The sequence below is a fragment of the Camelus dromedarius genome, chromosome 5 (genome assembly GCF_036321535.1).
Source record: "Camelus dromedarius isolate mCamDro1 chromosome 5, mCamDro1.pat, whole genome shotgun sequence".
NCBI classification, from domain to species: Eukaryota; Metazoa; Chordata; class Mammalia; order Artiodactyla; family Camelidae; genus Camelus; species Camelus dromedarius.
In genome coordinates this window covers 28,456,964-28,483,942 of record NC_087440.1, presented here as the reverse complement: position 1 = coordinate 28,483,942, position 26,979 = coordinate 28,456,964, and the positions used below count along the sequence as shown (strand labels likewise).

Genomic DNA, 26,979 nt, shown 5'->3' with positions numbered 1-26,979 from the left:
CGTGAACTAATCTCATGCATGTTCCTCGAGTTTGATTTTGCATTTGACGTTCTAACCAGGTGGCTTTTGGAGAGATGATTGAGGTTGGTAACCCCACCTCAGAGAGAGATGGTGAGTCTGTCATGTCGTGGGTCTGTCGAGAACTGCTTTCCTTTAGTTTTGTTCTTCTCCTTCCTTCTCTGTTTTGTCCCCTGCCCCAGACCATAAATAGAAGTTCCCTTGCATACACTGAGCAGATGAGAGGCAAAGATGCCAAGCGTGGGTAGCTGGCCACGTCTGCAGACCTGGGCTGTCTAGATGTTTCTCAGGGAGCTTGTAGGACAGTGGCCCGCTGAGAGCTGGATGAAACAGCACGGTCACCAGCTGTATTGTCGGGTGTGCCCTGCGCCCGGCGTGCCGTGTGAGGATGCGCAAGCCAGGACCTTCTCTCGGATGCTGCCACTGTGTTCCGGGTGATCAGTGCTTCAGAAATGGCATTTTTACTCCCAAAGGGGAGATTTAGAGAGCTGAGTGTTTGCCTTGACTGTGGCATAAAATGGTATGTGTTTTTTTTTTTTTTTTTTCTATTCCCAGGGGACTCCTTCTCGCAGTTCCGGTTTGCCGAGGAAAAGGAGTGGGATGGTGACGTTTCATGTCCCAAACAGGTAAGGTGAGGGTCTGCCGTCGGTGGGGGCTGGCGCCTCCTCTGCACTCTCACAGTGTTGTTGAGACGGCGTCGCCCCACAGAAACGAGGCAGCTCCTTCACGTTCAGTTTTGTCTCTGACCTAAATTGCTCAGAAAATTCCCAGGGAGCTTAGATCATGCAGGTCCTGGGTGCGATACCGGCCGTCTGTGTGAACCACGCACGCAGCCGCGGGTGCAGGGCCGGGCGTGCGTAGCCATGATTTTGAGTGGATGATTTTGCCATCTGGCCTTCTTTTCCATTTCTCTGAAAACTCTCCTTAGGGTTGAACATTCGTTTTTTTTTTTCCCTCCCACACTGTTTTTGGTGTTAGGTAGGAACACCATAGCTTCTTCATTTTAAATAACTTTTTCTATAAGTAGGAGAGTAAAGCTATAAAATAAGAGCAAATATCACAGAAGTCTTTCAATGAATCCTTAAATCCCACATGCTTTATTTGCCTTGTGTTCCTAATGTATTTTCTTCCCAAGGAGTTTTGATGATTCTCCAAGGAGGATTTCACTGATTCTTTCCATGTGAGAGACAACAGGTATCCTTGCCCTTTTAAGATGCACAGAGGATGACTGGTGGCTTGTCATGCGCTCCCTGACTCGGGGGCTAGAGTGTACTGTCCTGTGCAGGGGCCAGGCAGCCTGCCCACAGGAGGCTGAGCAGCAGATCTGACGGGGTGGGGTGCGGCACCCCCCTCCCCAGCCTGCTGTCAGCTCAGGATACACACAGTAGGTGGCTCGCACCCCCCAGGCAGGCTGGTCTTACAGTGAGTGGTTTGGGATGGACCCTGACTTATCATAAAGACAGAGGGGAGGGAAGTAACTTGTAAAATGACTGTCTGCCACTTTACAAAGAGTATGTATTACAATGCAGAGAAAGTTGGGAATTAAAAATATCTCTTTGCTGGAGTCCGCGTAGTCACATCCCTGAGTACGGCTTGGAATTGTAGGTCGAGGTGAAAACAGATGAACAGAGATCGTCGAGGAACTCAGTGAAAGCCAAACATCTCCCATTTCACTCCTTGGAACCGCGTTGGCTATCAGAACATTTCAGTTGTCCTGAGGGTTTCAAATGATTCTGAGGTTCTTCATTCATCAAGACACTGAGCCCTTGTTCTTTATGAGACCTTTTATTAGACGCAGCTTATTCAGAGATGAACGAGACAGAGACCGTGCTCGTCGATCGCCCCAGGCCCCTTACACACACACGGCCCCTTACCGTAGCACAGTGGCTGACACGTAGTGGGTGATCGGTAACTATTTACATGATAGATGAAAAAGAATGCAGCCTAAAATAGTGGTATAATAAACGAATGAACATAATACTGCGGGAGAAAGCTACTTTGAGCTGGAAGTGATGGAGAATAGGACCTTGGGGAGAAGACCATTGAATGGGCCTTGGTGGATGATTGTGGTTCTGATGGACCACCGGGAGAACGAGATGGTCCTGGAGGAACAGGAGAACGATGAGATCTCAAAGACCAGGCTGTGCTCAGAGCTGGGAGTGGTGCTGGCGTGTAGTTGGAGTGTGGTGTTCTCAGAAGAGGAGGCTTCAAGGGTAGGTCTGGGCCTCTTAGTACCAGCAGTTTGGTCTTTCTTTTTTCTGGGAGCAGTTTTGCATGTGGGTTAGAACATAGACTTGGGAGACACAAACCTGAGTGTAAATCCCAGTTGCCTGACCTGGGCAACATTCTTTCCTTCTCCTGTTTTCTCATCTGTAAAATGAACCTAGTAATAAAATAGAACTCAGAGTTGTAATGAGGATCAAATTAGATTCTAAATAAAAGGCCTTCCGTGCAGTTCCTGACACGCAGGGAACTCTCAGAGTTAGCTCTTATTACTACTCTTATTTGTTAACAAAAGTTTTGTTTAGCAAGAAATGGGCAATGGAAGTGGTTAGGTTTGACCCCGGCAGTATTGGGAGGGAGGGGTTGAAGAGGTAAGAGGTTGGAGGCAGGGGAACCAGGTAGGCGAGGGTATTATGCTGGACGAATGGGAAGGGGCGAGGGCCTGACAGTGTGGGGCACGGAGAGGGGAAGATGGTTCACTGACCAGTGGGACTTCAGCTGGGGACGAGGTAGATTGTGTCACGGGCCAGATATGAGACATGAGGACAAGAAAGACTTGCAGTGGTGCTAAGCTTTCCAGCCTGGTGACTGGGTGAGTGGTGGTGAGTGATGGAGTGAAAGAAGGCAAGCTTGGTTGTGAGTATTTTGCTCTTAAGTTTTCAGTAGGATGCAGCTAAGACTGAATTCATCATTTTGCTATAAGAACTGTTTGTGTCCCACTTAACTCCTCACTGGGTTCTCTTTCTTTTTGCTTCCTTGAGAGAGAAAAAGGATAAGAATTTAAAATTATATATGTTTGTTCCTCATGCACTCCTCTGTCAGTCGCCAGTGCAACCAGCGACAAGACAATGAAGAGTTTGACAGTGGGTCGTGGCGGAGGTCCTCAAAGGGGGCACCGTGGCTGTGACTTGCTTTCACACCTTTGTGGCTCATGGGCGGGGTGAAGGGGACGCGGCCTGGCAGTGAGGGTCCCTGCTTCCGCCATGGTGACCCCCCTAGCACAGGGGAGTGGGGTTTTCAGATCTGTCCTTTGGACAATGTAGGGGCATGCAGGGAAGAAATAGGTGGGCGGAGAACTTCTTAGGGTGAAAAACATATCTATTATTATTTTAAATCACTTGAAGCTTTTTTATTTTTCATTCCATTTTTTGTTTTTGTGGATGTAGTGACATTTACTCAGTAGAGCTCCCTCGAGCAGCTGCCGAGGGCTGGGTGATGTGCGGTGGTTCCTGAACGCCTGGCTTCTCGAGGCCCAGACTCCCAGGCCCACCCCCAGAGAGGCCGGTTCGGAGTGATGCTGGGAACCTGGGTCACGGAGCGCTGCCCAACCTCCTCCAGGGAGCTGCTTCATTTGGGCACCTGTGCTTAAAGTGGACCCGTGGTCCCCGAGTCCCAAATGCATGTCGGCAGTGAGAGCCGTAGCTCCCGAGGAAGGTGGAATGGTCTGATTAAAGCTGTAAGTGGGGTTCCTAGCAGGTTCTTTTCTCACCCAGCGGTGTGCCTTTGCACAGATGCTGAGACTCAGAGCCCGACTGGGTTCCTGGACAGAGAGGAACCTTCAGGATTATGGATTCTCACCACCCAGACCGAGTTCTGTGCACACTAATGACAGAGGTGGGCTGGCGGGTTTGTTCTCACAGTCAAGCCTGCAGGAGAGGGGGTGCTGGGGTGTCCCCGCTCCGAGGCCAGGCTGAGTGCTCCAGGGGCACAGTGACCATCAGGGTTGGCCAGGTGGCTGTGGGGACGGGGCTCCCCAGGCAAAGATGACCCACCAGTTATTTTAAAACATGTAGTAAAAAACCTAATTTATGGTGGTTATTCCAATTACACCTGTCTTTCACTCTTTACTATTATAAGCAATTCATTTCAGCTCGCTTTATATCTCAGGCCCTCAGCTTTAGCCCTTTAGGGGACAAGCTGGTGACAGAAAAGGGGATGTCTTCTTACACAGTGGCATTTGATGGTAGGTTCTAGGCTCTGGGACTCCTGTAAGGGGTTAAGGAGAAATCACTGTGCTGGGCTGAAGTGTCTGGAGGGCCTCCTGGAGGCGGTGCCCTGTCAGCTGGGCCTTGGGTGGTGGGTGGAAGTTAGGAACGTGGGGAGGGGGGACACTGCAGTAGCTGGAGGTCCGTCGTTCAGGGCTCGGCACACAAGCACAGCCCGACCAGTCCCCGGGTCTCGCAGACTTTCCATTATTCACGATTTACCTGTAGTCGTGTTGCACAGGATGCCAAAGGGGCAGAGGAAGTTTGGGCCCTTCTGGCCAGGCCATATCATGCCTCAGGGTCCTTCTCTAGAGAGCGGAGAGAGCAGCCATGAGTGGCTGGCGGGCATGGAGGAGGGAGGGTCCCCGCTCTTCCATACACGTGTGTGTATGCGTGTGACCTTGCAGACACCTTGGCCGTGGGAAGGGTGAGATGTCGTTTGTCATGTGGTGACTTACCCATGTGCCGAGCGTTCAGGATCACACCTCTCTAGTGGTTTGAGAGGGTCTCTCCAAACTTGGAAACAAAGGCTGGCCTGACCTTGATCACGCACAGGATGTGCCGAGTGCAGGACTGAGGAGAGACCTGCACAGGGACTGAATTCCCTGTGTTCTTATTGGGGCTTTATTAGCCTCCGTCTTGTCCCCTAACTACTGTCTCTGTTTTTAGATGTCAGTTCCTTTCTTCCAGTTGCTGACCTAAGAGCTAGCGGTCTCCGGGAGATTTCAGCAGGGTGGTTGGGAAGCTCCGTGGCTTCACGGAGCCCTGTGGCTCCTGTCGTGGGGCTCGGGGGTTAGAGCCGGTCTGGATTTAGTGTTGGGGCTCCCCTTGAGCCCACCAGGACTGACGCCCCGACTCCAGTCACTATCAACCCATCTACCCAAGACATCTTTACAGTGGAATGGAGATGAGGTGACCCTGGATTTTCTTCTCATTTGAAGTCAGTGATTGTCACGTAAGACGCGGTTCTGCTTGGGCCCGTGACAGTCCCTAGACGGGGTGGTTGGTGGTGTCTGCCTCTAACGTGAGGTCATTGTAACCACCTTTTAGGTTTTTTCTTCTCTTGGGTGGCCAGGGCACCTAGAAGCCCCTGTTAGGGGTCATGTTACAATCTGGAATGTTTTCTCAAATACAGTCAGTTTGGGAGGTCATTGCTGGACAGGACTTTGCTTCTGTGAATGGGAAGGGAGTCAGAGGGAGCGTGGAGCGTACAGTGTTGGCCTCACGCAGAGCGCTGCCGGCCGGAGGGTACGTTTCCACGCTCTGCTTGCTGGTTGGAAGAGAGACGTGTACCTCACGGGCTCCTTGGGCTGTGCCGGTCAGCCCATCCCACCGCCCGGACAGCTCCTCCCTGCTCTCCTGGAGGTCTGCCATCTGAATTTGTAAGACAACGTCCAGTGAGATTTCACTAAATGCTTTGAATTTTCTAGTAATTCCAAGAAACCTGTAGTTTCCAGGGTTCCATGCAGTCTTGATGTGGGACGATCACGACCCTGCTGCTGCTCTGACAACCTATGGCTCCAGGGGCTGGTTTTGGTCAGGTTTATTTTAATGCAGAGATGATAGAAATTACAACCATAGCATGTGTGATTTATGAGCTGATGCCTCCCAGCTAAAAAGTGATGGATGATTTATTTACAGTTACTTCCTATCACCTTGTGTGCTTTTATTCCTGAAAGACCGTACGCAATCCTCTTGATCAATCCGTCTTTCTGTTTTTTTAATATAGAATCCAGCATTCTACGTGGACTGTGAGTCACTGGCGCGAGCCCTTCAAGAGCTGCCTCTCTCCCTCCGACTCAACATTGCTGCTGAATTGGTTCAGGTAAGACCCTGACGGCATCTTGAAGCTGGTGTGGGCTATAGCAGGAGAGGAAAGGGGGGAAGGTGTGCCCCTGCAGGGTGTCTCAGACCCCTTTCTGTGTGCCGGGCTCCGTGCTGGGCCCTGGGGTGACAGGGGTGGACAGACAGATGTGGTTCCTGCCCTCACGCAGCGTAACCCGTTGGGAAAGTTGGGTATTAATCAAATTATCAAGTTGTGCTAAGTCCTGTGAAGGTGAGTACAGTGGGCTAGAAGAATGTGTAATAGTGAACCCAGTCTACTGTGGCGTGATTATGAATGGCTTTCCTGAAGAAGGGACAGACAGGCTGAGATCCAAAGTAGAAGAGCATCTGAGCTGGGATTTAAGGAAGAGTGGCCCAATCAGACCGGCATTAGCAGACCGGCATTAGCCAGTAGTGATGACAGAAGCAGAGAACACTCTGACTGCAGAACGCAGAGCGGGCTGTATGCGGGTGGCTGTGTTTATAGGTAGGTCGGCAAGTGGACGTCTGTGCAAGAGTAGATGAGGGGAGGCAAATTCGGACGCGACTGCACAGTCCAGGTGAGTAATACCACAGCCTGGACCAGAGTAATGATGGCAGAGAACTGGACTTTACGAAGAGGCACTGCACAACTAAAATTAACAGGACTTGGTGAGATACTGGAAATGGAGAGGGAGCTGCAAAGACATCTTCTAGGTTTTCCAGCCTGTGCGACTCCGTGGTAGCTAGTGTCAGGGTGAGGTTTGGACATTACGGGTTTGTGTTTGAGATAGCAAAGTGAAAGTATCAATTGGGTATAGACATTTATAGTTGAGAATTAAGGGCTGGAAATAAAATTTGGGGAGGTATCAGTGTAAGACGGCTAAGAGGGAGGGGGGGCCCAAGGGCTATATCATAAGGAACTTTGAAATTTAATTGTGGCTTGATTGGATTTTTTAAAAAAGTGAAACTATGGGCAGTACTAATTTTAAATAGAATCCCAGCAACTAAAATGACCAATTTTGTTTTGCTACTGAACGTGATGCTCCAGTTGAGCAAAGTCATGAATTAGTTACCCTGCCAATGGTGTTTCCATGGCAAGCACTCATCTTCAAATTTAGGGCAGCACGCAGAATTCAGGGCTGGAGGACACATAGGAGTGGAGCGGAGGAGTAGGATGTCATTTGCCTTTGTTGGGGAATCACCCTGGGGCTTAAGAATATTTGGGGGTGTTTGGGACTGTCTTTGTGATTGGGTAAGTCTGACTTTTCCTCTGAGTGTCCAGAGATGGTCGAAGTTCTGACACGCCTGGTTTGCTCTCACACAGTGAGCAGTGGTTAACAGAACACTTCAGGGAAACACTGAGATGAGGTGATGGGGGCCCCAGCACTCAGGAGAGAAACGGGAAATGTGAGCCTTTGAAAGTGATGGATGTCGGCAGTGGCAGGCCTTAGAGGAAAGATACAAAACAACTGCAGTAACTTTAAAAACCTGGTTAAATAGTTTTAAACCCCCCCCCCCCCACCCCCAGTGATGTGGAGCAGTTAGTCTCAACTGTTTTTGCTCCTTAGAATCACTAGGGGAGTTAACAAAAAATACCAGACAGCGAATCCAGACCAACTGAATTAATGATTCCAGGATTAGAACAGGGAACCGCATCCCAGCTTTGCCCTGCCCGCTCACTGAGAATGCTGGACGAGTATTTTAAGTTTGTGTGTAAAGTCATACTGTCCTGAAAGTCCTAAGGAGTCACTAGCAAACTGGATCTGCTCAGGATGCTTAAATGTACAAGTGAGGGGGCGATGCCTCCAACAGTGGCTGAACCTCCTCCTGGCCCCGCCCACGCTGATGCCAGGCTAGTCACCACAGGTCTGCCCCAGAACCGTGGTTCTCGGCCTTCCTCTACATCAGTCACCTGGGGAGTGTAACTTTACTAAATTATAACATGCGGAAGAACGCACACACGAGTCTTTATAACCATGGAATCAGCACCAAGATCCAGGATCAGAGTACTGCCAACACCCAGGACCCCCCCCCCCCCCCCCGCCGAGGCACCGCCTCCCCGAAACCACCATCCTGACCTCTCGTACTAAAGATGGGTGCTGCCTGTTTTTGGACTTCTTACACGTCATCAAATAGAATGTTTTCTTTTGGGTCTGGCAGTTTTTCCTCAACTAATGTTAGTGACAGTCGTTCTCTTTTCTCCTGGGTGAATCTGTCCCTTCACCTTGCTATTCCTGCATTTTGGTCCAGTGAACAGATCTGAGGTGCTGATTACTTCTTGGTGCCTCTACAGCTGTCTGGCTCGTTGCAGGCTTAGGTACACACTCACGTAGCCCCATGGGGCCGTCTGTTCTCCGGCTGGTGACAGGAACGCCCAGCCCTCTTGATGTCAGCTCTGAGCCAGTTAGCACATAGCTGAGGGGGGCCCAGTGGGAGGCGCAGCCTCCCCGTTGTGTTTCCGTGAGGTCTCCCACATTTACCCCCCTAATGGAGACACTTCGTGAACTTCCTGTCTGAGCTGAGTTTCCCAGTCCACCCAGTCTGATGGCTTCCTTAGCTTTCGTTTTTGCTTGAGCAAGTATGGTAGGACTCTTGTTTTTAACTCAACTGTGCTTCTCTTTCAGACCGCCCTGCCTTTAGAGCTTCCTCAGGTGAAACCAAAGAGAAATGATGATGGCAAGGGACTAGGGAAGCAGTTAAAGGGGCCCTTGGGGCCTGGAGGAAAGGGGTCCCTCTCTGAGCTGAAATCCGCCGCTGCTGGCTGTGCCACCTACCCGGGTAAAGGTCACCCAGGACCCGGCCCTTCCCAGGGTCCGCAGAACCCTGCTATCCTGCTGCTGTCGGCAGTGGACCATTTGGAAGAAGAGCTGGATCTGCTGCTTAATTTAGATGCGCCTGTAAAAGAGGGAGGCGACCTCTCATCAGACCAGACAGCTCAGGACCTGGGATCCGAGAAAGATGGGGAAGCAGCCCAAGAAGAAAAAGGTAGGGCTTTCGTTTTCTTCCCACTCCCTCTTCCTGCCGCTGGTGTTTATGTGCGGACATCCCCACCGGCCTCACATCCCTGCACATCTCCATCAGTGTCGGGCATCGATCTGGCCTCGTCCACTGACATCTATTTCTGTGCACACATCTCCGCTTCCCTCTGAGCTGACCTTTCTGACAACACTGCTCTCGCTCAATAAACCGGCCTTCCATACTGCCTGCCTGCAGTATTAAACCTGGGCTGCAGATTGAACTCGTGCCATAAACAGGCATTTAGATCCTCTCGGCCTCAGCTGTGCAGCCGCAGACCTTTCAATCGACAGTCTGAACAGGCCGGTTGAGCGAGACTCTCTGCGTGCTTCTTGCTTGCTGTTTGGATCTTACTTTTGCAGGAGGACACTTCTGCACCTGTGTGTGTTCTGCGAGATGGTGGCCCACGTGACATGGAGAGGCGAACAACCGCCCTGTCCATTCGCCACATTCACTCTTAGTGGCTCTGCAGGATTGCTACGATAGTAAAAAGAAAACTCAGCTATTGATCCTTAAAAAAAAAACCCAAAAAACTAGTGAACTGGGAAATTCAGCATCCAAATAAATAGAAGAGCAAATCTCAACCCCATTTATTAGTTTGTTTAGATATTATTAGATCTTCTAGGGAGTAGAATAACAAGAGCATTTCCCCTTACTGTGAGCAATATCAGGGCCGATTTATGCCATGGAGCAAACCCCAGGGAAGCTCTACCCCTCAACTGGGGGGCTAACGTGAAGGTGTTCACACTGCTTTCATTTTCTCAGATCCTGCAAGAGCATCCGTGTTGGAGGAAAAGAACGTGGAGTCGAAGCAACCAAGTATATCAAAAAGTGTTACCGAGGAAGAGCTTGAAGACTGGCTGGACAGCATGATTTCCTAATAACAAAAGAAAAACAGACAGAAAAAGTACCTGAAGCCAACTTGGGCTGCCTTGTGCAGGAGGGCCCCAGGCTGTCCAAGAACAGCTGGCTGCCACGCACGCCCCGAGCCAGTGTGTCCGTCATGCTTAGTGCGGTAACGCCTACCTCTGTTCAGCAGCATCCAACAGAATACATTTAAGAGGCTCATTGTATTTGTTCTCTGGCTTAGTAATTGGGTAGATTTCTTAAGGGCGGGAGATGTTAAGGCCCTTGTTTCTTCCTCTCACTGTGCGATAAAGAGCAGGTGCGCTGATAAAGAGAAGCGTCCCAAGCAACCAGGCATGCATTTGGCCAAAATAAACAAATGCTGGTCTGTGGATTGCTTTTCCTTTCTTGTGCAGGGAACCTTTATGCTATTTGTCATGTGCCCCTTTTCCCAGCAGTCACAGTGTGGTTGTAAATCCTCCAGAAGGTGGTGCATTACAAGAGGCCAAACCAACGGATGGGTGCGTATTACTTTATTGCAGTGGGCGCTTCATTTTATTTAAAGAGAGTCACCTAAACACAGCAACTCCACTACTTTACAGGGGACCAGAAAGCATTACTCAATTCGGCGTAAGATTGAGATTTTCCTGGATGGTTCAGTACAGTATTTTTCTTCTAATAACAGCAGTTGACAAGCTGTTACTGGAAAAAAAAAAGTATATGAATAACCTTCAAGTGCCGTTTCATAAAGTAAGACAGAAGATCAACACAACTAATTAATGGAACTGTCCATCTCGAACATAAACATAAAAACTTGCATAGCTACCTCTAAAGAGGTTTTAAGGCACTTAATCGATATTTCAGTGTCGACAAAGTGGTGGCTTTTCTTTTTTTTTTTTTTTCTACTTTAACTGCTTAAAGCTTTTCAAGCTGATTCTGGATACATTCACGAGCAAGTACCATGGGAGAAATGAGACTGCAGTTAAAATGATTTTTTTTTTGTAGCTCAGACCACCTGAGTCACTAGTGGGAGACTGTCATGTGACATTCAAGACGTCAGACCCTCCAGCCCTGCCCTCAGTGATGCCATCCCAGCAAACTCATTCAAACCGGAAGGCATTCAACGAGAGCACCCTTGGTGCTTTGTCACTTTAACGTTTTTGACAACCACAGGTTATCTCCCACCATGGACGTCCGTTAGGCACAAAAAGCCAAGTCAATTCCCAAACTTCAGCTTTGTAACACACACACTTTCTTGTCGGGGGGGGGGGGGGCATTTAGGAAACGTCCCTGTTCAAAGATGTTGCAGGACTGTAAGAGAAGGCTTTTATTTCACTAGGAGTTGGCCGTCCAGAACGGCGGAGGCTTCTCTCATGCGCGTTTATCCAAGCTGATCTTCGTACTGTTTCCGGAAGCAGTCGCCAGCCGGGAAGAAATCCCAGCACCTTTCCTGGTACATCTTCCAGACGTAAGATTCCTGAAATAATGGGAACAAAGTGGGCGTCTTTTTAAACCATAGGAAGGTAAACCCCAGTTTATGTCTTCCTTTAGGAATACTGACATGGGTTTACATGAGGCCTGACGGACACGTTCTTTCTTGCTCTATTCCCAGGCTCTTTTGGGGGCAAAAACTCACTTTTCCTCTCTCCTGGCACCCCGACCCCAAAACCAACCAACCCACCCACCCACAGTGAAACCAACTCAATGATCGCCACTTAAAGATACTTAAATAGGCTGAGGCCATGTCTTCTGGTAGAAGCAGCAGATCCACTTAGAAGCCTGGAGAGCCCAGGCCGGACCTGGACCCACCTCCTCTTTCAGGCGCCTGAGCCGTGAAGTGTTCCTACAGATCCAGCGATGTCTGCGTTCTTGGTCACCTCCCTTTTTCCTCCCCTGTTCTCGATCCTTATGTTGCTCTTCCATACTCAGTCACAGACTCCCTTTGACACACACTCTCACTCACACTGTCACACCCCCACCTCCGTGTCCCCGGCGTCACCCACACCTGGGGCCGTCATCACGCTCCTGCCGCCTCCCGCCCGTTCTCCTCTGACGCCGCTGCTCTTCGCGAGAGCCACCCCCTCGGCTTCGCATTGTCTTCCTCTTGGTCGTGTTCTCCCCACCTCCAGCTATGCTGCTCTGAAGCAGCAACCCAGAGGGTTTAGAAAATGTCAGGGGCTGTTGGATAACCAGGGGGGCCTTCTGGGATAGGCTGAAGTTGCCTTAGAATTTTGGCTCCTTAGGTCACAAAGAGACGGTGGAACAATGCAGGAAGCGGCGGAAAACCGCACAGATGAGACTAGTGGCGTCACCTGGCTACCACCTGGGCCTGTGCTCTGCTGAGTCCAGACTTAGCAGAGGGAAGCTCTACCGCAGAGGTATGAGTCTTATTTCAAGGTATTTCTCACCTGACCCGTATGCTCTGTTTCGTCTTTATTAATCAGATACATCAGGAAGAACCTAGAACAAGGAAAAAAGGTGTAACAACTGAGAAAAAGACAATGTGAGGTACTCTGCTTAGGAGACCACACTCACTTCATGTACCCAGTCAAGTGAACTGGAGAGCGGATCGGACCCGCTGTTGACTGCTGACCACGGAGCCTTTCAGGCCTGGGGCCGTGTGGCATGACAGACCCCATCACTTTGCAATAATATATACATTGATCTTAAAATGAGCCTTTCTGCGAGAACAGGTCCTTTTTACTGGTGTCAAACCTGGAGCTAAGATCACTTGTGAGGAAGGATTTTGGCTACCATTTTATTGTTTTAAATGATCCTAAACAACAAACTGGTAACCAAAAACTCTTACCGTAGAATTTTCAGGAGGCCAGCTTATCAGAATGTAGACTGATGTGTCTGTCTGAAAGGTCGGCCATGGAAAAGGAGGAAGCATTTCATCTTACTGAGTTGCCCTGATTCTTCCAGAAGTATGGTGTGTTTTTATCACAGACAACTGAGAAAGGCCTGCGCAGTTTCACTTGCTCTAACGGGGACGCGTCTAAGGCCCGAGTCTGTCTGGAACACACAGGCATCCCAGGAGGCTGGGTCTGGTGTCTCAGCTCACATCACGTGAACTCAGAGACAGCCTCCGAAGGAACCAACCCCGTGCCCTTCAGGAGAAGGATGGTGAGGCTGGTGGAAGGAAGACAAAGCAGAAATAGCATTTTCCTGAGGGTGGGAAGAGTCTGAGCCCCAGATTTTCAGTTCTCGCAGGCTATTCATAGGCATATAGGTTTAGGTCATGGCCCGCAGCAGAGGCAGTAAATATATTAGTTTCCTTCCTCCCTCTTCCTTTATCAGACTAAGAAAGGAGGCATGGCCAATATCTTGTCCTGGAGGACACTATTCCCTTCCTAGCAAGCTGATAGCACCACTTTTAGGGGGGAGTTTCAAACGTGGACAGGACGGTTTCTCTCCCCTTGAGCTTGCTGCTGGAAGGGGGTCCCAACCCAGACCCTGTAACACCCCCTTTCACTCTTCTCTCTTCACTGGGCCTGACCTTGGCTGCGGCCTCACCTTTTACAGAAGGACACCCACCCCGTCTCCTCCATGAAGATGCAGACCCTCTTAGCGAGTAACTTGAGTAACTTGTTCTTGAGTGAAAAATTGATGATTGACCTACTGGCTGCCAGGCCTCAGGGGCTGGGAAAGAGCAGCGTGAAAACAGGCACAGCCAGAGAAAACCCCGCTCGCGTGGCGCTCGGGTGTTACCAGGAGGGGACGGACCTGGGAGGCCTCAGAAGTGGCCCTGGGCTCAGCAACCTGCAGGGCCCTGGTCGCCCTGACAGGCAGGCAGGCCGGACTGGAGGGGGTTCAAAGGAGAGTGAGAAGGGCACATCGGGCACTGTGAGCGTACACCCTTTTCCAGTCTTGCTGGAAGGGAGGGAAGAAGCAGGATGGAAAAGTGGGGCCACAACCTTTTTTCTTGCTTAGGATTATAAAAAATATTATATGGTTATGGGAGGGCTGACATTAACTTGAAGCAGCACCAATCTATCAAAATGGGGGGGAGGCTGCGAGGGAGGGGATGGCTCAGCGGTAGAGCACACGCTTAGCATGCACGAGGTCCTGGGGTCAACCCCCAGTAAATAAACCTAATTACCTCACCCCCCAAAAATACAAAAAAAAATTTTAAAAATATGGGCAAAGATACAGGATCATGGCAATCCCTGCAAGTTCTTCCTAATTGGGAAGTAGAGGCAGAGACAGAGGAGGAACAGGCATCAGAGAGTGAAGGCTATGACATAACTCTGTTTTCAGGCTGCCGCTCTCCCCACCGCCCCATCACCTCTGCTGACCAAGGATACTCACAAGTAGTTGGCTAAGTTGTGCTCTTGTAAGGTGTGTGTTTCAAAACCATGAGGGGTTGTGTCGAAGTAGTCATTGCCAATCCCGCAGATGAAACATTTTGTCTAAGAAAAAGAAGAGGCAGTAAAGGCATGAGTAGGCGTGACATTACAGGCAGGTGGAAAAAGGGTGATGGAGAGACACTGAAAAAGATTTCTCTCTTTGACGTTTTAGGCAGTTAGTCACCTACTGCACCGTTTCACATATTGCTAGCTTCTAGCTCCCACCCATGCCCAGGACACGGTGGAAGCAGCAGGTGGAGCAGAAAAGATGCCCAGAGCTGGTAGCTGGGCATAGAGACGAGGACAGGCATGGAAAACAAGCTTTGCTGGTAACTCTGCCTAGGGCTGGCCCTAATTAATAGAAGCTATTTTAAAAATCCATTTGCTGTGAGATACAGAGTTGGCCGCAGGAGAACATTACCTCCATATCCTCCCGCACTTGTTCCTGCTGGTCTCTCAGCTCTCCAAAAGCATCGATAATAAGACCTGGAATTTTCAGTACAGAGACAGGCAAAGCGCTTTAAATGATCTGTTTAGTAGTTCAGGGAGAGGAATGAGGAACGATAGAGGGAATAGCAGGGGCCACTTTGTCTTGTAAAAAAAATGAATTATAAAGCTGAACTTTTCAATTAAAGCACAATCAGGAAAAAAAAAAAACAAACTTGTTTTCAAACACTGCATCCTGGCCAGCCATTTCTCATTGTCCCTCAGACTGCCCCCCTGCAGTGTCTGATGCTGGCTCGTCACTCCCCCCGTCCCTCCTGCCCTGTCTGCGTGGCCGTTCCCAAACCGATGGGCTCGTCCCCGCTCCGAGCCCCTCGGGCGTGCAGGCAGGGTTCCTCTGCAGTTTCTTTCCTTTACTTTCTGGGAAATCTCAACACCCACATCTTTCACCGCCACCACTGATGGATCCCATTTCTTTTATTTGATTTTTGTAGTCATTAATACGTGTTTTGTGTGTGGTTATATTTAACAGTTCTACCCTATTCTGTTCCTGACTTGTCTCTTGCACGAAAGACCTGTGACAGGTAACTGCTGATCAGCCCTCTGCACCCGCATGTCTCTCAGGTACCTCAGGACTCAAACTCATTTCATCACCATCTTTCTCTAATTCCCAACTGTTGACTAAAGATACCAGCACCCCTCCCCACAAAGAAGGGGAAAACAAGTCACACACTCAGAGCTCCTCTTTGTGCTCCTCCCCCACCCCACTGCCTGGGAGGAAAATGAGGAGGGCAGGACTCAAGAGGCTGTGGGGCAAGACGAGCCACAGAAGGAAGGGATCACTTCAGAGGGGCCAGTGAAGGAGCCAGGGTCCTCTGTAAGGATGCGCCAGTTTCCTGTGTCAGTGCTTGGGTGTAGCTTTGGCTTTATGTGCAGTAGATGCTCAAGAAATGTCCTTGAATTAACAAGTAAGTGAATGCACAAGGCTCCTTATATAAAAGTTAAGTCACAGATGCAGAAAGAACAAGAGAAGCTGAGCCCTGTGCATACAAGAGAACTGGCTACCATACCTTGGATGATGGCCAGCAGGATGACGATGACGAAGAAGAAGAAGGTAATGTCAAAGACGATGCGGTACATTTCGTAGGGGTCCCCGGCAGGGTCTTCAATTTCATCGCCGATGCCACCTCCAGCTCTCACTCCCACGTACATGTGGAACAGGTAACACTAGGGAAGAAAAATCGTGGTGATTCAGGTGTGAGCCGCAGCGTTCTGTTTGTTTTTGTGGAGATGGTCAGATCACGCATGTAGCTAGATCGAAGTACGACAGCCCTGAGGCTGCGAACTGTCCCCTGCACCCTCTGGTCAGTTTGGTGTCTACAAAGATGGAAAGGCTGTTACAGGTAGTCTCTAAAAGATTATTTGTAACTCACTTTTAAAAACAAGTTTTGAACTATCTGACAAACAAACAAACACATGAGAATTCACCAAAGGCGTAAAGAAGTTAAAAGACCCTTATCCCCTGATGAGGATGGCATGTGCCACGTATGAAGGAAAGACCTCACCCAGCCACTTCCACATTCTCCGCGCACCTGGGAGGGCAGGGCGTTCTGCAGCGTCTCCCCCGAGATGCAGGTGTGCGCCTGCGTGGACACTGGGTCCTGATCACAGAGTGGGATGTGCTCCCCCACTGCTGTGGTAGGGAGGAGTGTGAGCAGGGGCAGGCTTGCGGCTCCTAAGTCCAAAGCCAGGGACGGCGCTGGCTGCACGGCTGCTCTGGACACTGTAGGGTTGCTGTCTCGGGGGGGCTCGCCCCGAGAAAGCATACAGAGTTTTTAGCCAAAAAGTATCTCCATTTTCTAGAGAAATGATCGCAGGCGCGGACAGTTTACTGTCACCTATCCCTGGAACACACTTTCTTTTCCTGAAATCTGGTTGTTGGAAATACAGAGAGATGCTACTGCAGCGGTACACTGGCTCAGCTAGACCTTCTGTCCCCTGACAGGACCCTGACCCCATCTTGCTGCTGTGACATTTTTCAGATGACATGGCTGTTCTGAATGAACCCCCACTGGTTTGCTGAAAGAAACTGAGTACCAGACTCATGGGGCCTTGCTCCCAGCTCTCAGAGGCAAAGAACCAAAGCTTGACTTCCGGGGGAGGTGGACGCAGGTAATTCACATTGTCCCCAACACCGATGCGGATGGAGGATGACCCCCGCAGTATGCCCCTCTTTCCACCAGTGCCCAGACGAGTGCTTATGAAACCTAGTCCATCTTTCTTCCTCCCAGCGCCCGCCTCCCTCTCAGCCGAGACATCACTTCCTGCTCTCATCCCTGTTCTGCTCAAGGGCCCTTCTCTCCCAGCCGGGCCGGGGGCCAGGCGCCCCACGGGGTCTCACCGTCATCATGTCGTCACACTTCATATCGGGCTCCTCGTCATCCTCGCTTTTGTTGTAGAACTTGCGGAAGAAGTTGAATGCCACCACCGTGTAGAGATAGACCACCACGGCCAGCAGCCCGACAGTCAGGACCAGCTGGGGGTGGGAGAGAGGGGAAGAGGAGGTGGGTCTTCTCCATCCTGAAAGTCGTGAGAGACTCCGAGAAAACAGGAGAGGGGAAGCCCTGGCCCCCAACACCCAGAATGTGACTGCATTTGGAGAGAGGGCCCTGAAAGGGGTGATTACATTAAAATGAGGCCGGTAGGGCTCTGCTCCAATGGGACTGGTGTTCTTACTGTAAGAGATTAGAACACAGAAGGAAAGGTACCAGGCAGCCATGTGCACCGAGGGGTGGTGCAGTGACAAAGCGGCATGAGGCAGCCAAGGAGGGAGGTCTTGGGGATTCTGTTACCGCGCCCTGAGCAGACTAACACCGGGGTGCCGTGCTGGGGACGTGTGTTTACCACACAGGGATTAAAGGGTGAGGACAGTGCCGGTGCTAGGAGGACGGTCACTTTGTTCTTTTACAGAGAGAGCAGTGACCTGAGGCTTCACGATGCAGCTTTTACTCCAAGGCTGCTTCTAAAGAAACGACAGGTTCTTTGGACTCACCTATATCCCTGTATCACACTGGTTCGTAACTAACCACGAACTGGACAATTATCACAGCTTTGAAGTTACTTTAGGAATAATGATAGTTGAGCAAAGTGACATTCTTCATAACCAAGACACCTGCCTCAGACCTTTGCCGGGGTCATAGGGCTTTTGGGTTTATTTCTCAGCTTTAGGCGTAACCATAACTGAGGACAACATGGGACCTGCCCATCTCGCCTCCCCGAGGGACCAGGTGTTGGGCTGGAGCTGTGAAGATCAACAAGCTAAAATCTACGTCCTCAAGTGGTTACATACAACAGAGTGTGCCAGATAAGTACCGAAGAGAGAGATTCAAGGGCTTGCTTCTTGAATGTTGAATTTAGTAACCTGAACCTCGGACAGCAGACCTTGCAGAAAGCAGCTGGTTTAGAAAAAGACAAAGACGTTCGGCTTTGCACCAAGGAAGAAATGGGCTTGAACCTAAGTTCTGCCACTCAGCAGCTGTGTGCTCTCAGTTCTCTTATCTGTCAGGTGCTTGTAACATCTACGTTGCAGGGCAGTTGTGAGCTGACTACAGTATCTGGCACATTTTAAAAAAAACTATCTTGCCAGAGTTTAGTCAGCAAGCCCATGAAAGAGATTCATGGTTTAAACTTTTCATTTAAGGTTCATCAAACATTTCATTTTATGATAATGCCATTAAGCCAAATCAAAATGCAAAGTTTCAACATCTGAGTAAAGGGGAAGAAAATAAATTTAAAAGAACATATTGTAGAACTGGCATTCCATAAATCACCCTTTGGGAAAAGCCACTGTAATGGATAAAACTTCCCAAGACACACATGTAGAAATAATAAATAATGCCCTTTTCCCCAGGAATCTATAAGGAAGCAGCTACCACACTTCAAGCAAACATCTTTATCACAGGTTCTGTTCTGACTCCCAAACTTTAGCTTTTTGTATGTAGCACCAAATTGCTCTCTCTGGCTTTCCTCCACTCTTTTTAGTGTCAGCCAGGAAACACTGACTATTGCTGCTACCAGAAGCCTAGAGAAACAAGCCACCCTAATACCTGATGATCAAGCACCCTTTCATTTTAGAACAATTAAAGGTTAACTTGACTTTTTTTCTGGTTATTTTGATTTTTTAAGGTGTACAATACGATGATTTAATTTATGATGTTATAAAATGATCACCACAATCAAGATAATTAGTTACCGTGTGTGTGGGGGACACTTAAGATCTCCTCTTTTCACAAATTTCAAGTGTACAGTACGGTGTATTAAACTATAATCACCATGCTTTATAGCTCCCCAGAACTTACTTATGTAATAACTGAAAGTTGGTACTTTTTGACCAATACTCCCCATTTGCCCCACCTGCCCCCAGCCCCTGGCAACTCCGGTTCTAGGAGTTAACCTTTTTTATGATTCTACATATAAGTGATACCAAACAGTATTTGTCTTCCTGTGTCTGGATATTTCACCAAGCATAATGTTCTGCAGATTCAGCCACATTGTTGCGAATGGCAGAACTGCCTTCCTTCACATGTCACTGCGTGTTCGTAACAGGTCTGCCTTGTCCACTCTTCCACCATGGACACGGGTGGTTTACACTTCTCGGCTACTGTGCATGATGCTGCTGAGACCGTGGGAACACAGGTGTCTCTGAGATACTGACTTCAAGATGAAGTCACTGGATATATACTCAGAGATGGAATTGCTGGCTCAGATGGCCATTCTATATTTAATTTTCTGAGGTGCCACCATGCTGTTGCCCATAACGGCTATACCAAACTGAGCACATTTTAACTTCCTCCTTTGTTCCCTTCTCCTAGAGATTTAGAGATGTAAGGGAACACGTCTCATTCATGGAATTGCACTTAATAAGGACTAAAATGCTAAGGATTTGAATCTGTTGGCAGGAGGAGCCATTGGGGGAGTTTAATCAAGGGATTGACCCTGACAGTACTGTAGAGGACACTCTATACTGATGAGACTGGATATAGCGATGGCCATATGGATATAGCACTATATATACAGAGAGACACACACACACACCTGTCTACCTATATACACGCATAGCTGTATACATGTATACATGTGTCATTGGTTCTTAACTGGAAGCTCGTATCAGAAGTACCTGGGCAGTTTTCTAACTACATATGTTGATCTAAATGTTAAGGGTTTCTGAATCAGTATCTTACGCCTCTTGAGGAATGACTGCAATTTTGCAAAACCAGTCACTATTCACTCAAGTGTTGGACCAAAAAAGGTGTATTATACACCATGAAACGTACCTTCCTGTCATGCACTAGTGTACTACCCGTTTTTTCCAATCCATTTCTAGGTCCGCCCCATTCTACACCAGTTTAAACCCAATACCTGTTTGCCGTTGTGAGTGACGGACGACAGGATCGTCCTCAGAGTCTTGAAGCCCATGGCGATGTCCAGCAGATGAGCAGCGAAGAAGAAGTTGTTGTAGTGGCCCAGGACTGACATGGTCGTGTACCAGGCGAGGTAGAGGAAGGACTGGGGGATGGAAGAAATGTAGCAGCTTTTCAGGCATTCATGCCTCGTGATGTGCTCATTAAACCAACTGTTCTCATCTTTGGGGGCAGAGTGAGGATAGAGGGTGTTTAGGTGCCGAGGAGCTGTGAGCCGGCCCCAGACCTGCCAGTGAAACCCCACGTGTCTTACACTATTGCACGAGACAGTCTTGCTCCCCCTGCGTCTGTACCAAGGACTCCATGAGTCTTCCTGGGCCCCCTCCATAGCTTGTTTATTTGCGGCATCTAATGACATACCTGGACTTGGGGCAGAGGATTGTGCTTTTCCAGATGCCATACTTACGTTGTCGGTAAAAACAACTCCCAGCTTCCAGATATGGTACTTCATGTCGATGGAACTCAGCCTAAAAGGGAACAAATAATTACAAAACTTATAAATGTCAAGATTTAGTTAAGTGTTTAATAAGGGGAAAAAATTAAAGTTTTCCTCCTCTCAGGTTTGAGCTTGATCAAGTTGTATGTGTTCACCATGAGAAGGGTTGAATCACACATCCTGAAGTTTTAAATATTTTTAAAACTTTGGGTTTTTTTTGTGTGGGGTATTTAGGTTTATTCGTTTGTTTGTTTGTTTTAATGGCGATACTGGGGATTGAACCCAGGACCTTGTGCATGCTGACCACACGCTCTACCACTGAGCTATGCCTTCCCTCCCTGAAATTTCAGTCTTTCTCTTTCAGCCCTATCACGCATGAAGGCTGGTAGGTCTTTAGATTTTTAAAAGCAGTGCCCTCCTCCCCATATATGAGAACCCAGAAGAAACACTTAGGCCAGACCAGAGCCGGAAAGGACAAAGACACGATTGTGAGTTTCCCTCCCTAGCACCCGGTGGAGGACTGGAAAGACAGAGGGTCTGTGTGAGCCAGACTTCGGGATTTAACACCTAAGCTCGTACCATGACACCAGGGAGGCCGCCTCTGCTTTGGTCTCTTCCACTGGGCTAAAGTCAAGGGCATTTTTGTCCAAACCCAGCAGTTCTGCAATGCGTTCCGCTCCGTAGAGGTCTCCGTATTTGTTGATCACCTAAAGCAGAAAGGGCGACTGGGTGAGCTCAGGCCACGCGTCACTGCCAATGTTTCCTCCAGCCCCAGTGTCTTAAGAGTTGTGTTATACTCTGGGCTCTTCCCAGGGGTCGATAAAGACATGATTCAAAATGCAACAGGAAAATAAAGAGAAAAAAATAACCCCCAGATCAAACAGAAGTGATAAAGTCAATTAAGCAAAATCTGTTTTTCAAGCCATCTTTTAGGAGGGGAGAAAGAACCTAGGAGGTTCTTTCTAGAAAGAACCAGGAAACAGTGGTTGTGTTAACTGTTTAAGACAGACGAGTGTGGAACGAACCCTAAACCTACATACGTCCATGTAAAACTCCTTCTGTGACTTTTTCTTCTTATCAACATAAAAGCAGCATTGAATTTATTCATGTTTGTCTATGGAGAACTTAAAAAAAAACTACACTTCTTTCGAGGTCATGGAATTCACCCCCACTGACAAGGCATACCTTTCTCTTGACAAACTTGTCCCAGTAGTTATTAGGAAAAGATCTGAAAAAGAAAATGTAAAAGGGAGATTCTTAGCATGAAGGCAAGCACATCAAGAAACGCTGGGTTTGAGAGTCTGGACCTGTGATCTTTTAGGGTTTTGTCCTGCTCACTGAAAAATTCAAGACCTGACTGAAGTTCAGAGTCACCGCAGGTCTGATTTCTGGTTTCAGTACTTTGTGTTGCCTCCTGAAACACCTGGAAAGCAACTCTGCATTTTCGGCTTCAAAGATACGGTGAAGAGCCAGGAATTGTGGTGACAGACTGGACAGAAGCAGGTATATGTGTCTTGATCTCAGTCTAACTAGAAACCAAAGCCTGTAGGAGACGCATACATTCAACCTGGACTCGCTGAGTACCCTCTTTACGGCAGGCATGGGGCAGGTGCTGAGGACACAGCAGTGGGAGGTGTGGACAGGGTCCCTAACTATGACGCTTCCAGCCAGGGGATCACAGTAGCTCTGTCAGCTCTGAAACACGACAGCCCCCTAGTCCATAAGGCCCATCAAGTTGGTGATGAGGAAGGAGGGCCTCCCTCTGTTCCCGGACCTCTCAGAAGAAGAACCCTGAGCCAGTGCCAGCAGAGCAGCAATCTTTAAACAAGACAACAAAGCAATTTTCTGGATAATTAAAGCGGTCTCTGTCTTAAACATCCAAATGCCACCTAAAAGCAAATGCTGGCTTTATAGAGTAAACTGCTCCTAGGTTTCATCTCTGGGGAACGGGAAAAAATTACTTTGACTTTCTTTGTCCATTTTTCAGCTATTTGATTTTTTTCATGTATTGTATTATATTTAGAACCTAAAATAAACAAACAAAAACATGCCAGTCTCCCTCTGTCCACATTGGTATCTCCTTTCTCTTAAACCTTTTATACACATGGTCTGTAACGTACAACTCAGCCTTGGCCACATTTTGTCATAAGTGGAAAATCCCACAAGCGATGCTGAAGGGCCACTGGCTGGAGGCTCTGGTCGTGACCCTTTCACAGGTGGGATCTTACTCTGGTCTGAGTATTCCTGTCCCCTGACTAGGTATGGAAGCTCATTCAAGGTAGAAAACATAATTTTACTTGGTAATATTCCTTAAAAGGTGCGGTAGGCAAAGAATTTTCAGAAGGGAAATGTATTGATAACTGACACATCTATAGATGAATGGTCAGGAAAAGTCATATAAGATGCTCAGCCTCTTTAGAAATCAGTGAAATGCACAATGAGATGCCATTACACACCTACCAGACGAGCCACGTTATCTGAGGGCAAGTGCCGACAAGGAGGCTGAGAAGCAGGAACTCACCGGGGGCTGGCTTCATATAAATCAGGACAAACTCTGTGTATCTTACTGTTCAGCAAATTCTACTCTACCTGGTCTCTGCCCTAAAGAAACACTTTGACTTGTGCACCAGGCATAAAAACATCCCTTACAGCGCTGTTTGGAACAGCCAGAAGCTGGAAACATGAAATACACACTGCCAGGAAAATGGATAAATATACGACAATATAGATGGAAAATGCTACAGTTCTGAAAATGACCAGGCTATGGTCACACACTTCAACACAGACGAGAACTGAATGTGGTATGGAGCAAAGGATTCAAATGACAGCGCAATGCACGCTGTGTAACTCCATTTACATACATTTCAAAACCAGTAAAGATGAAACCAAGCATCTAGGGACACACACCTAAGTGGTAACCCTACACACTAAAGCAAAAGAATGGATTCCACTGAAGTCAGGAGAGCAGTTAGCTGGGGTCTGGGAGGATAGGACCAGGGCCGCTGACATCTGGACTTCAGAGTTTCCAGTGATGCTCCGGTTTTTAACCTTTGTAGTTCACTTTATACATTAAAATACACATATACATTTTCTATTTCTTCTATATGTGTATTTAACAATAGCAAAATAAAATTTTAAAAGTTCTCCAAGATACATAGTTAACTGAAAGAAGTTACAAGGCACTACCTGCACGATGAGGCCATTCCTGTGAAGAACTGAAGGCTTACGGATCTCAATTTTGCTATTGAAGTCTAGTCGCAATGTCGTGTTAGCTCCTGGTGCACAGCACAGCGACTCAGTTACACGTACGTATATTCTTTTTCATTATAGGTTATTACAAGCTATTGAATATAGTATCTAAATGCTTTAAAACAGCTGTTCTACTTACTTGTACATTTCCCTATTCACGATCATTTAAGCCACTTCGAATAAATACCAGCAATTATCCTTGCTGGGACAGTTCAGTGCATTTGTCCCATTATCTCCTTAGGATAAATTTCTAGAAACTGAACTGCCTTTTTACTGGGACTTCGGTGCCACAGACGCAAGCATTACTGATAATTGCAGAAAGCTTGCCAAAGAATGGAATTATTTAATATTCAAAATTTCTGCACTATAATGACAAAAAGTCAGAAATAAGTCTTAGTACTTTTTCTTATTTAAGTGGGGAGATTGGCAGCGAACTGCAGGCAGAAATAGGGCTTTGATTTGCATGCTCACACTTTTTTTTTTTTTTTTGCCTAAGAGAAGAGGCTTCCCTTTCTAAGGACTATTTAAAAAAAAACCCAAAAAACCCAAACAAACAGAACTCAAAACACTCAGCTGTGCCTTTGTCAAGCTGCCTCTCAATCTGCCTAAACATCTTTGCGTAAGTAGCATTTTCCTCCCCAGGGGTCAACGGTTTTGTTTCTAGATGTGGATACTTTATTGGCGCAGTCAGCTTTGTTTACACATTCAGCCCTATGTCTTTACTTTTCTTCCATCACTTTACACTGCAGCTCTCGTTCTTCCTACTGGGATTACGCTGGCATTAGAGCGTCACCTTCGCTAACTGTGATGGCCATTTTTTAAACGGGAAGGGAATGACTAACAGCCGTGTGCCAATGTGCACCAGGCATGTGACATCCATTCACGAATCCTCCCAGCACTGTAGGAGGCGGTATTCTCATTCCTCTATTAATGAAAAGGAAAACAGGCTTTGAGAACTCGATTCCCTCGCCCCAGATCATGAACAGCGCCGTCACAGAGCTGACTCCGTATCCACCTCTCTGCCTCCAGAGTCAATGCTCTGTCCCACCACGTTGGTAATAATACTCATGCCGACCAAGAAGGCAGGCGTAGCCCTGCAGGTCTTAACATCCCCACCCAGCTGGTCCTGTTTTAACTGCTCATGGAACTGCCTATGAAATGGTATTAGGAGAAGTTCAAACCAAGCTCTTTGTTTTAGGACAAGGCTTCAGAGACGGTGCTGTGACATCTGGGGACTCTGGAGAAGCTGCTCAGCTTGATCCCTTGGGCCAGAGAAACACTGTGTGACTCGAACATGGAAAACTGGATTAAGTAATATTGTGCTGGACCATCTGGTCTTAATTAAATTGCTCGGCACTTCCTGAGAACATCCTCTGTCCCCCTCTGAGAGATACGTACGACTGTCAGAGGCACAACAGGCTACTTGATTGAAAAGGCAGCAAGAAAACAAGTCCCAGAAACCAAGGAAGGTTTCTATTCATGAGTTTCCGGGGCTGGTGAAGAAGATGTGATTCTCTTTATGGCAGAGACTCCTTTTTGGGTTGGGGCCGGGGGGAGGGGCACTTACGGGGTGTTGATCACCAGGCGATCCCACTGCCCCTTGATGTCATCTTCAGAAGGCTGTTCGGTGATATACAGGCCATCAAACTCCAGCTTCCTGGCAATTTCTTTTTCTCTTTTGAAGACCACCAGAGGGACCTGGGAGTGGGAAGACACCAGTCACTTCAAGAAGGCTTTCTAATTAGAACACCCTCTCTCATGCACACCTTGCCAACTGGCCTTCCAACTTTAGGGCAGCAACCTCTTCGTAGTGGGATTCTTAGGGTGCGTAGCTGTAGGTCCACAGCTAACTAAGTCACTTCTCCCTCCTGCGGCTAACACACCTCCCTCTCCAAAGCTGATCGGACTTGGGTCATCCTTTAAACAGCTGACGGTAACACAAACTCGACTTGCTCCATCTTGGTGAGAAGGCCGTATTTAGAACTGCGGGGCCAAATGAATTTGAACTCCTAAAACTCGGCTGGAGGTAAACCACGACTTAGAAAGGACAATAAATTAGTCTAGAATAGATTGGACAGCTGCAGGAATATGATGAAAAATTCCAGCCCCCTCCAACAGCTAGGATCTTATTCATCTCATGTCTCTGAAGTCTGGTTAATGAAATATGGTTTAATAGTTAGAATGAGGATTCACTGGGCTCTGTATATAGTCTTTTGCTATTGGAAATTTTCTTCCTGAGATTCCTTCTGAGAAGAGCTCCTGCCAGGCACACTTGCTTGTTCCCTCCCATCACTCCCCATTCTCTTATTTGTAATCAAAGTTGTAACTTTGATTCTAGCCTAGATATGATGGCATGGCTATAAAGACCTACCACAAAAGGAGAATGTACACAGAAGATGTTGGGGAAATAATCCACTTGCCCCAACCCTCACCAGACACACACACTTCAAATAAGGGACAGAGTTAAATGAGATCAGAGGATCCTATGGGAATATCAGGCAATGAGATGGCAGACTAGCCAGAAAAGCTTAATTCACACAGAGCCAGGGCTTCACACCCAGCTGGGAAGCTACTGGTTACTTGGCAACAACCCTGAGACCTTGGACTCCAAACTGTTTTTTCCAGTGAGTCCTTCTCCAAGCTCATGACAGCCATGCACCCCACACTGCTCCTTTATTTTCAGGACACAAAGACAAAATTTAGATAATGATTTGTAAAGAGTTACTGCCTACCTTTTTTTTTTTTTTTAAACAACACTGAGGACATAAAAGAATCATGACAGAAAGGTGGTGAAGGCTAACAATGGGCATTGCACACTGGGTGGAATCAGTGACTGCTGTTGGTTCGGGGATGATGTGGGAGGGGAAGCAGAGAAAGACGCTCTGATGTCTGCTGGGTGCAGGTGGCTCTGAAGAGCAGTAATAATACCCAGCTTTGGATCAGCACTGATGGCTGGGATCTGAAGCATTCCCTTCAATCTTTTATGAGTCTGTGTACCCTTGTAAGCAGAACTTCCACATTTTTATTTCCTAGCTAGCGTTTCTTTCTCCCCCTAGGTCACCCATACATCTGCACCCCAGCCGACAAGCTAAGCTTGGATGGTGACCTAAGGAGTAGTAGCTAACACG

The 26,979-nt window shown here is 48.0% G+C and overlaps 2 protein-coding genes and 1 long non-coding RNA gene across 3 annotated transcripts in view; 2 read left to right on the top strand and 1 right to left on the bottom strand.

The window, feature by feature from the left end:
* The window catches only part of AVEN (apoptosis and caspase activation inhibitor), a 152,917-nt gene extending 142,632 nt beyond the window's left edge, over positions 1–10,285 (top strand). Inside the window, exons 3-6 of the mRNA XM_064485770.1 lie at positions 574–644; positions 5,956–6,051; positions 8,657–9,017; positions 9,813–10,285. Coding sequence (XP_064341840.1) covers positions 574–644; positions 5,956–6,051; positions 8,657–9,017; positions 9,813–9,928 — 644 coding nt within the window. The 3' untranslated portion in view covers positions 9,929–10,285. The remainder of the gene's footprint in view (positions 1–573; positions 645–5,955; positions 6,052–8,656; positions 9,018–9,812) is intronic.
* A 479-nt stretch (positions 10,286–10,764) lies between these two features.
* The window catches only part of RYR3 (ryanodine receptor 3), a 499,145-nt gene continuing 482,930 nt past the window's right edge, over positions 10,765–26,979 (bottom strand). The window contains exons 93-103 of the mRNA XM_031453356.2: positions 25,419–25,549; positions 21,788–21,830; positions 21,182–21,309; positions 20,573–20,633; positions 20,105–20,251; positions 17,088–17,222; positions 15,757–15,913; positions 14,664–14,728; positions 14,205–14,305; positions 12,302–12,353; positions 10,765–11,370 (exon numbers count right to left, since the gene is read on the bottom strand). Coding sequence (XP_031309216.1) covers positions 11,275–11,370; positions 12,302–12,353; positions 14,205–14,305; positions 14,664–14,728; positions 15,757–15,913; positions 17,088–17,222; positions 20,105–20,251; positions 20,573–20,633; positions 21,182–21,309; positions 21,788–21,830; positions 25,419–25,549 — 1,116 coding nt within the window. The 3' untranslated portion in view covers positions 10,765–11,274. The remainder of the gene's footprint in view (positions 11,371–12,301; positions 12,354–14,204; positions 14,306–14,663; positions 14,729–15,756; positions 15,914–17,087; positions 17,223–20,104; positions 20,252–20,572; positions 20,634–21,181; positions 21,310–21,787; positions 21,831–25,418; positions 25,550–26,979) is intronic.
* On the top strand, positions 17,219–22,658 carry LOC116153477 (uncharacterized). The gene is made up of 2 exons (XR_010380897.1): positions 17,219–18,831; positions 20,070–22,658. It is a non-coding gene; the product is annotated as an uncharacterized LOC116153477 (long non-coding RNA).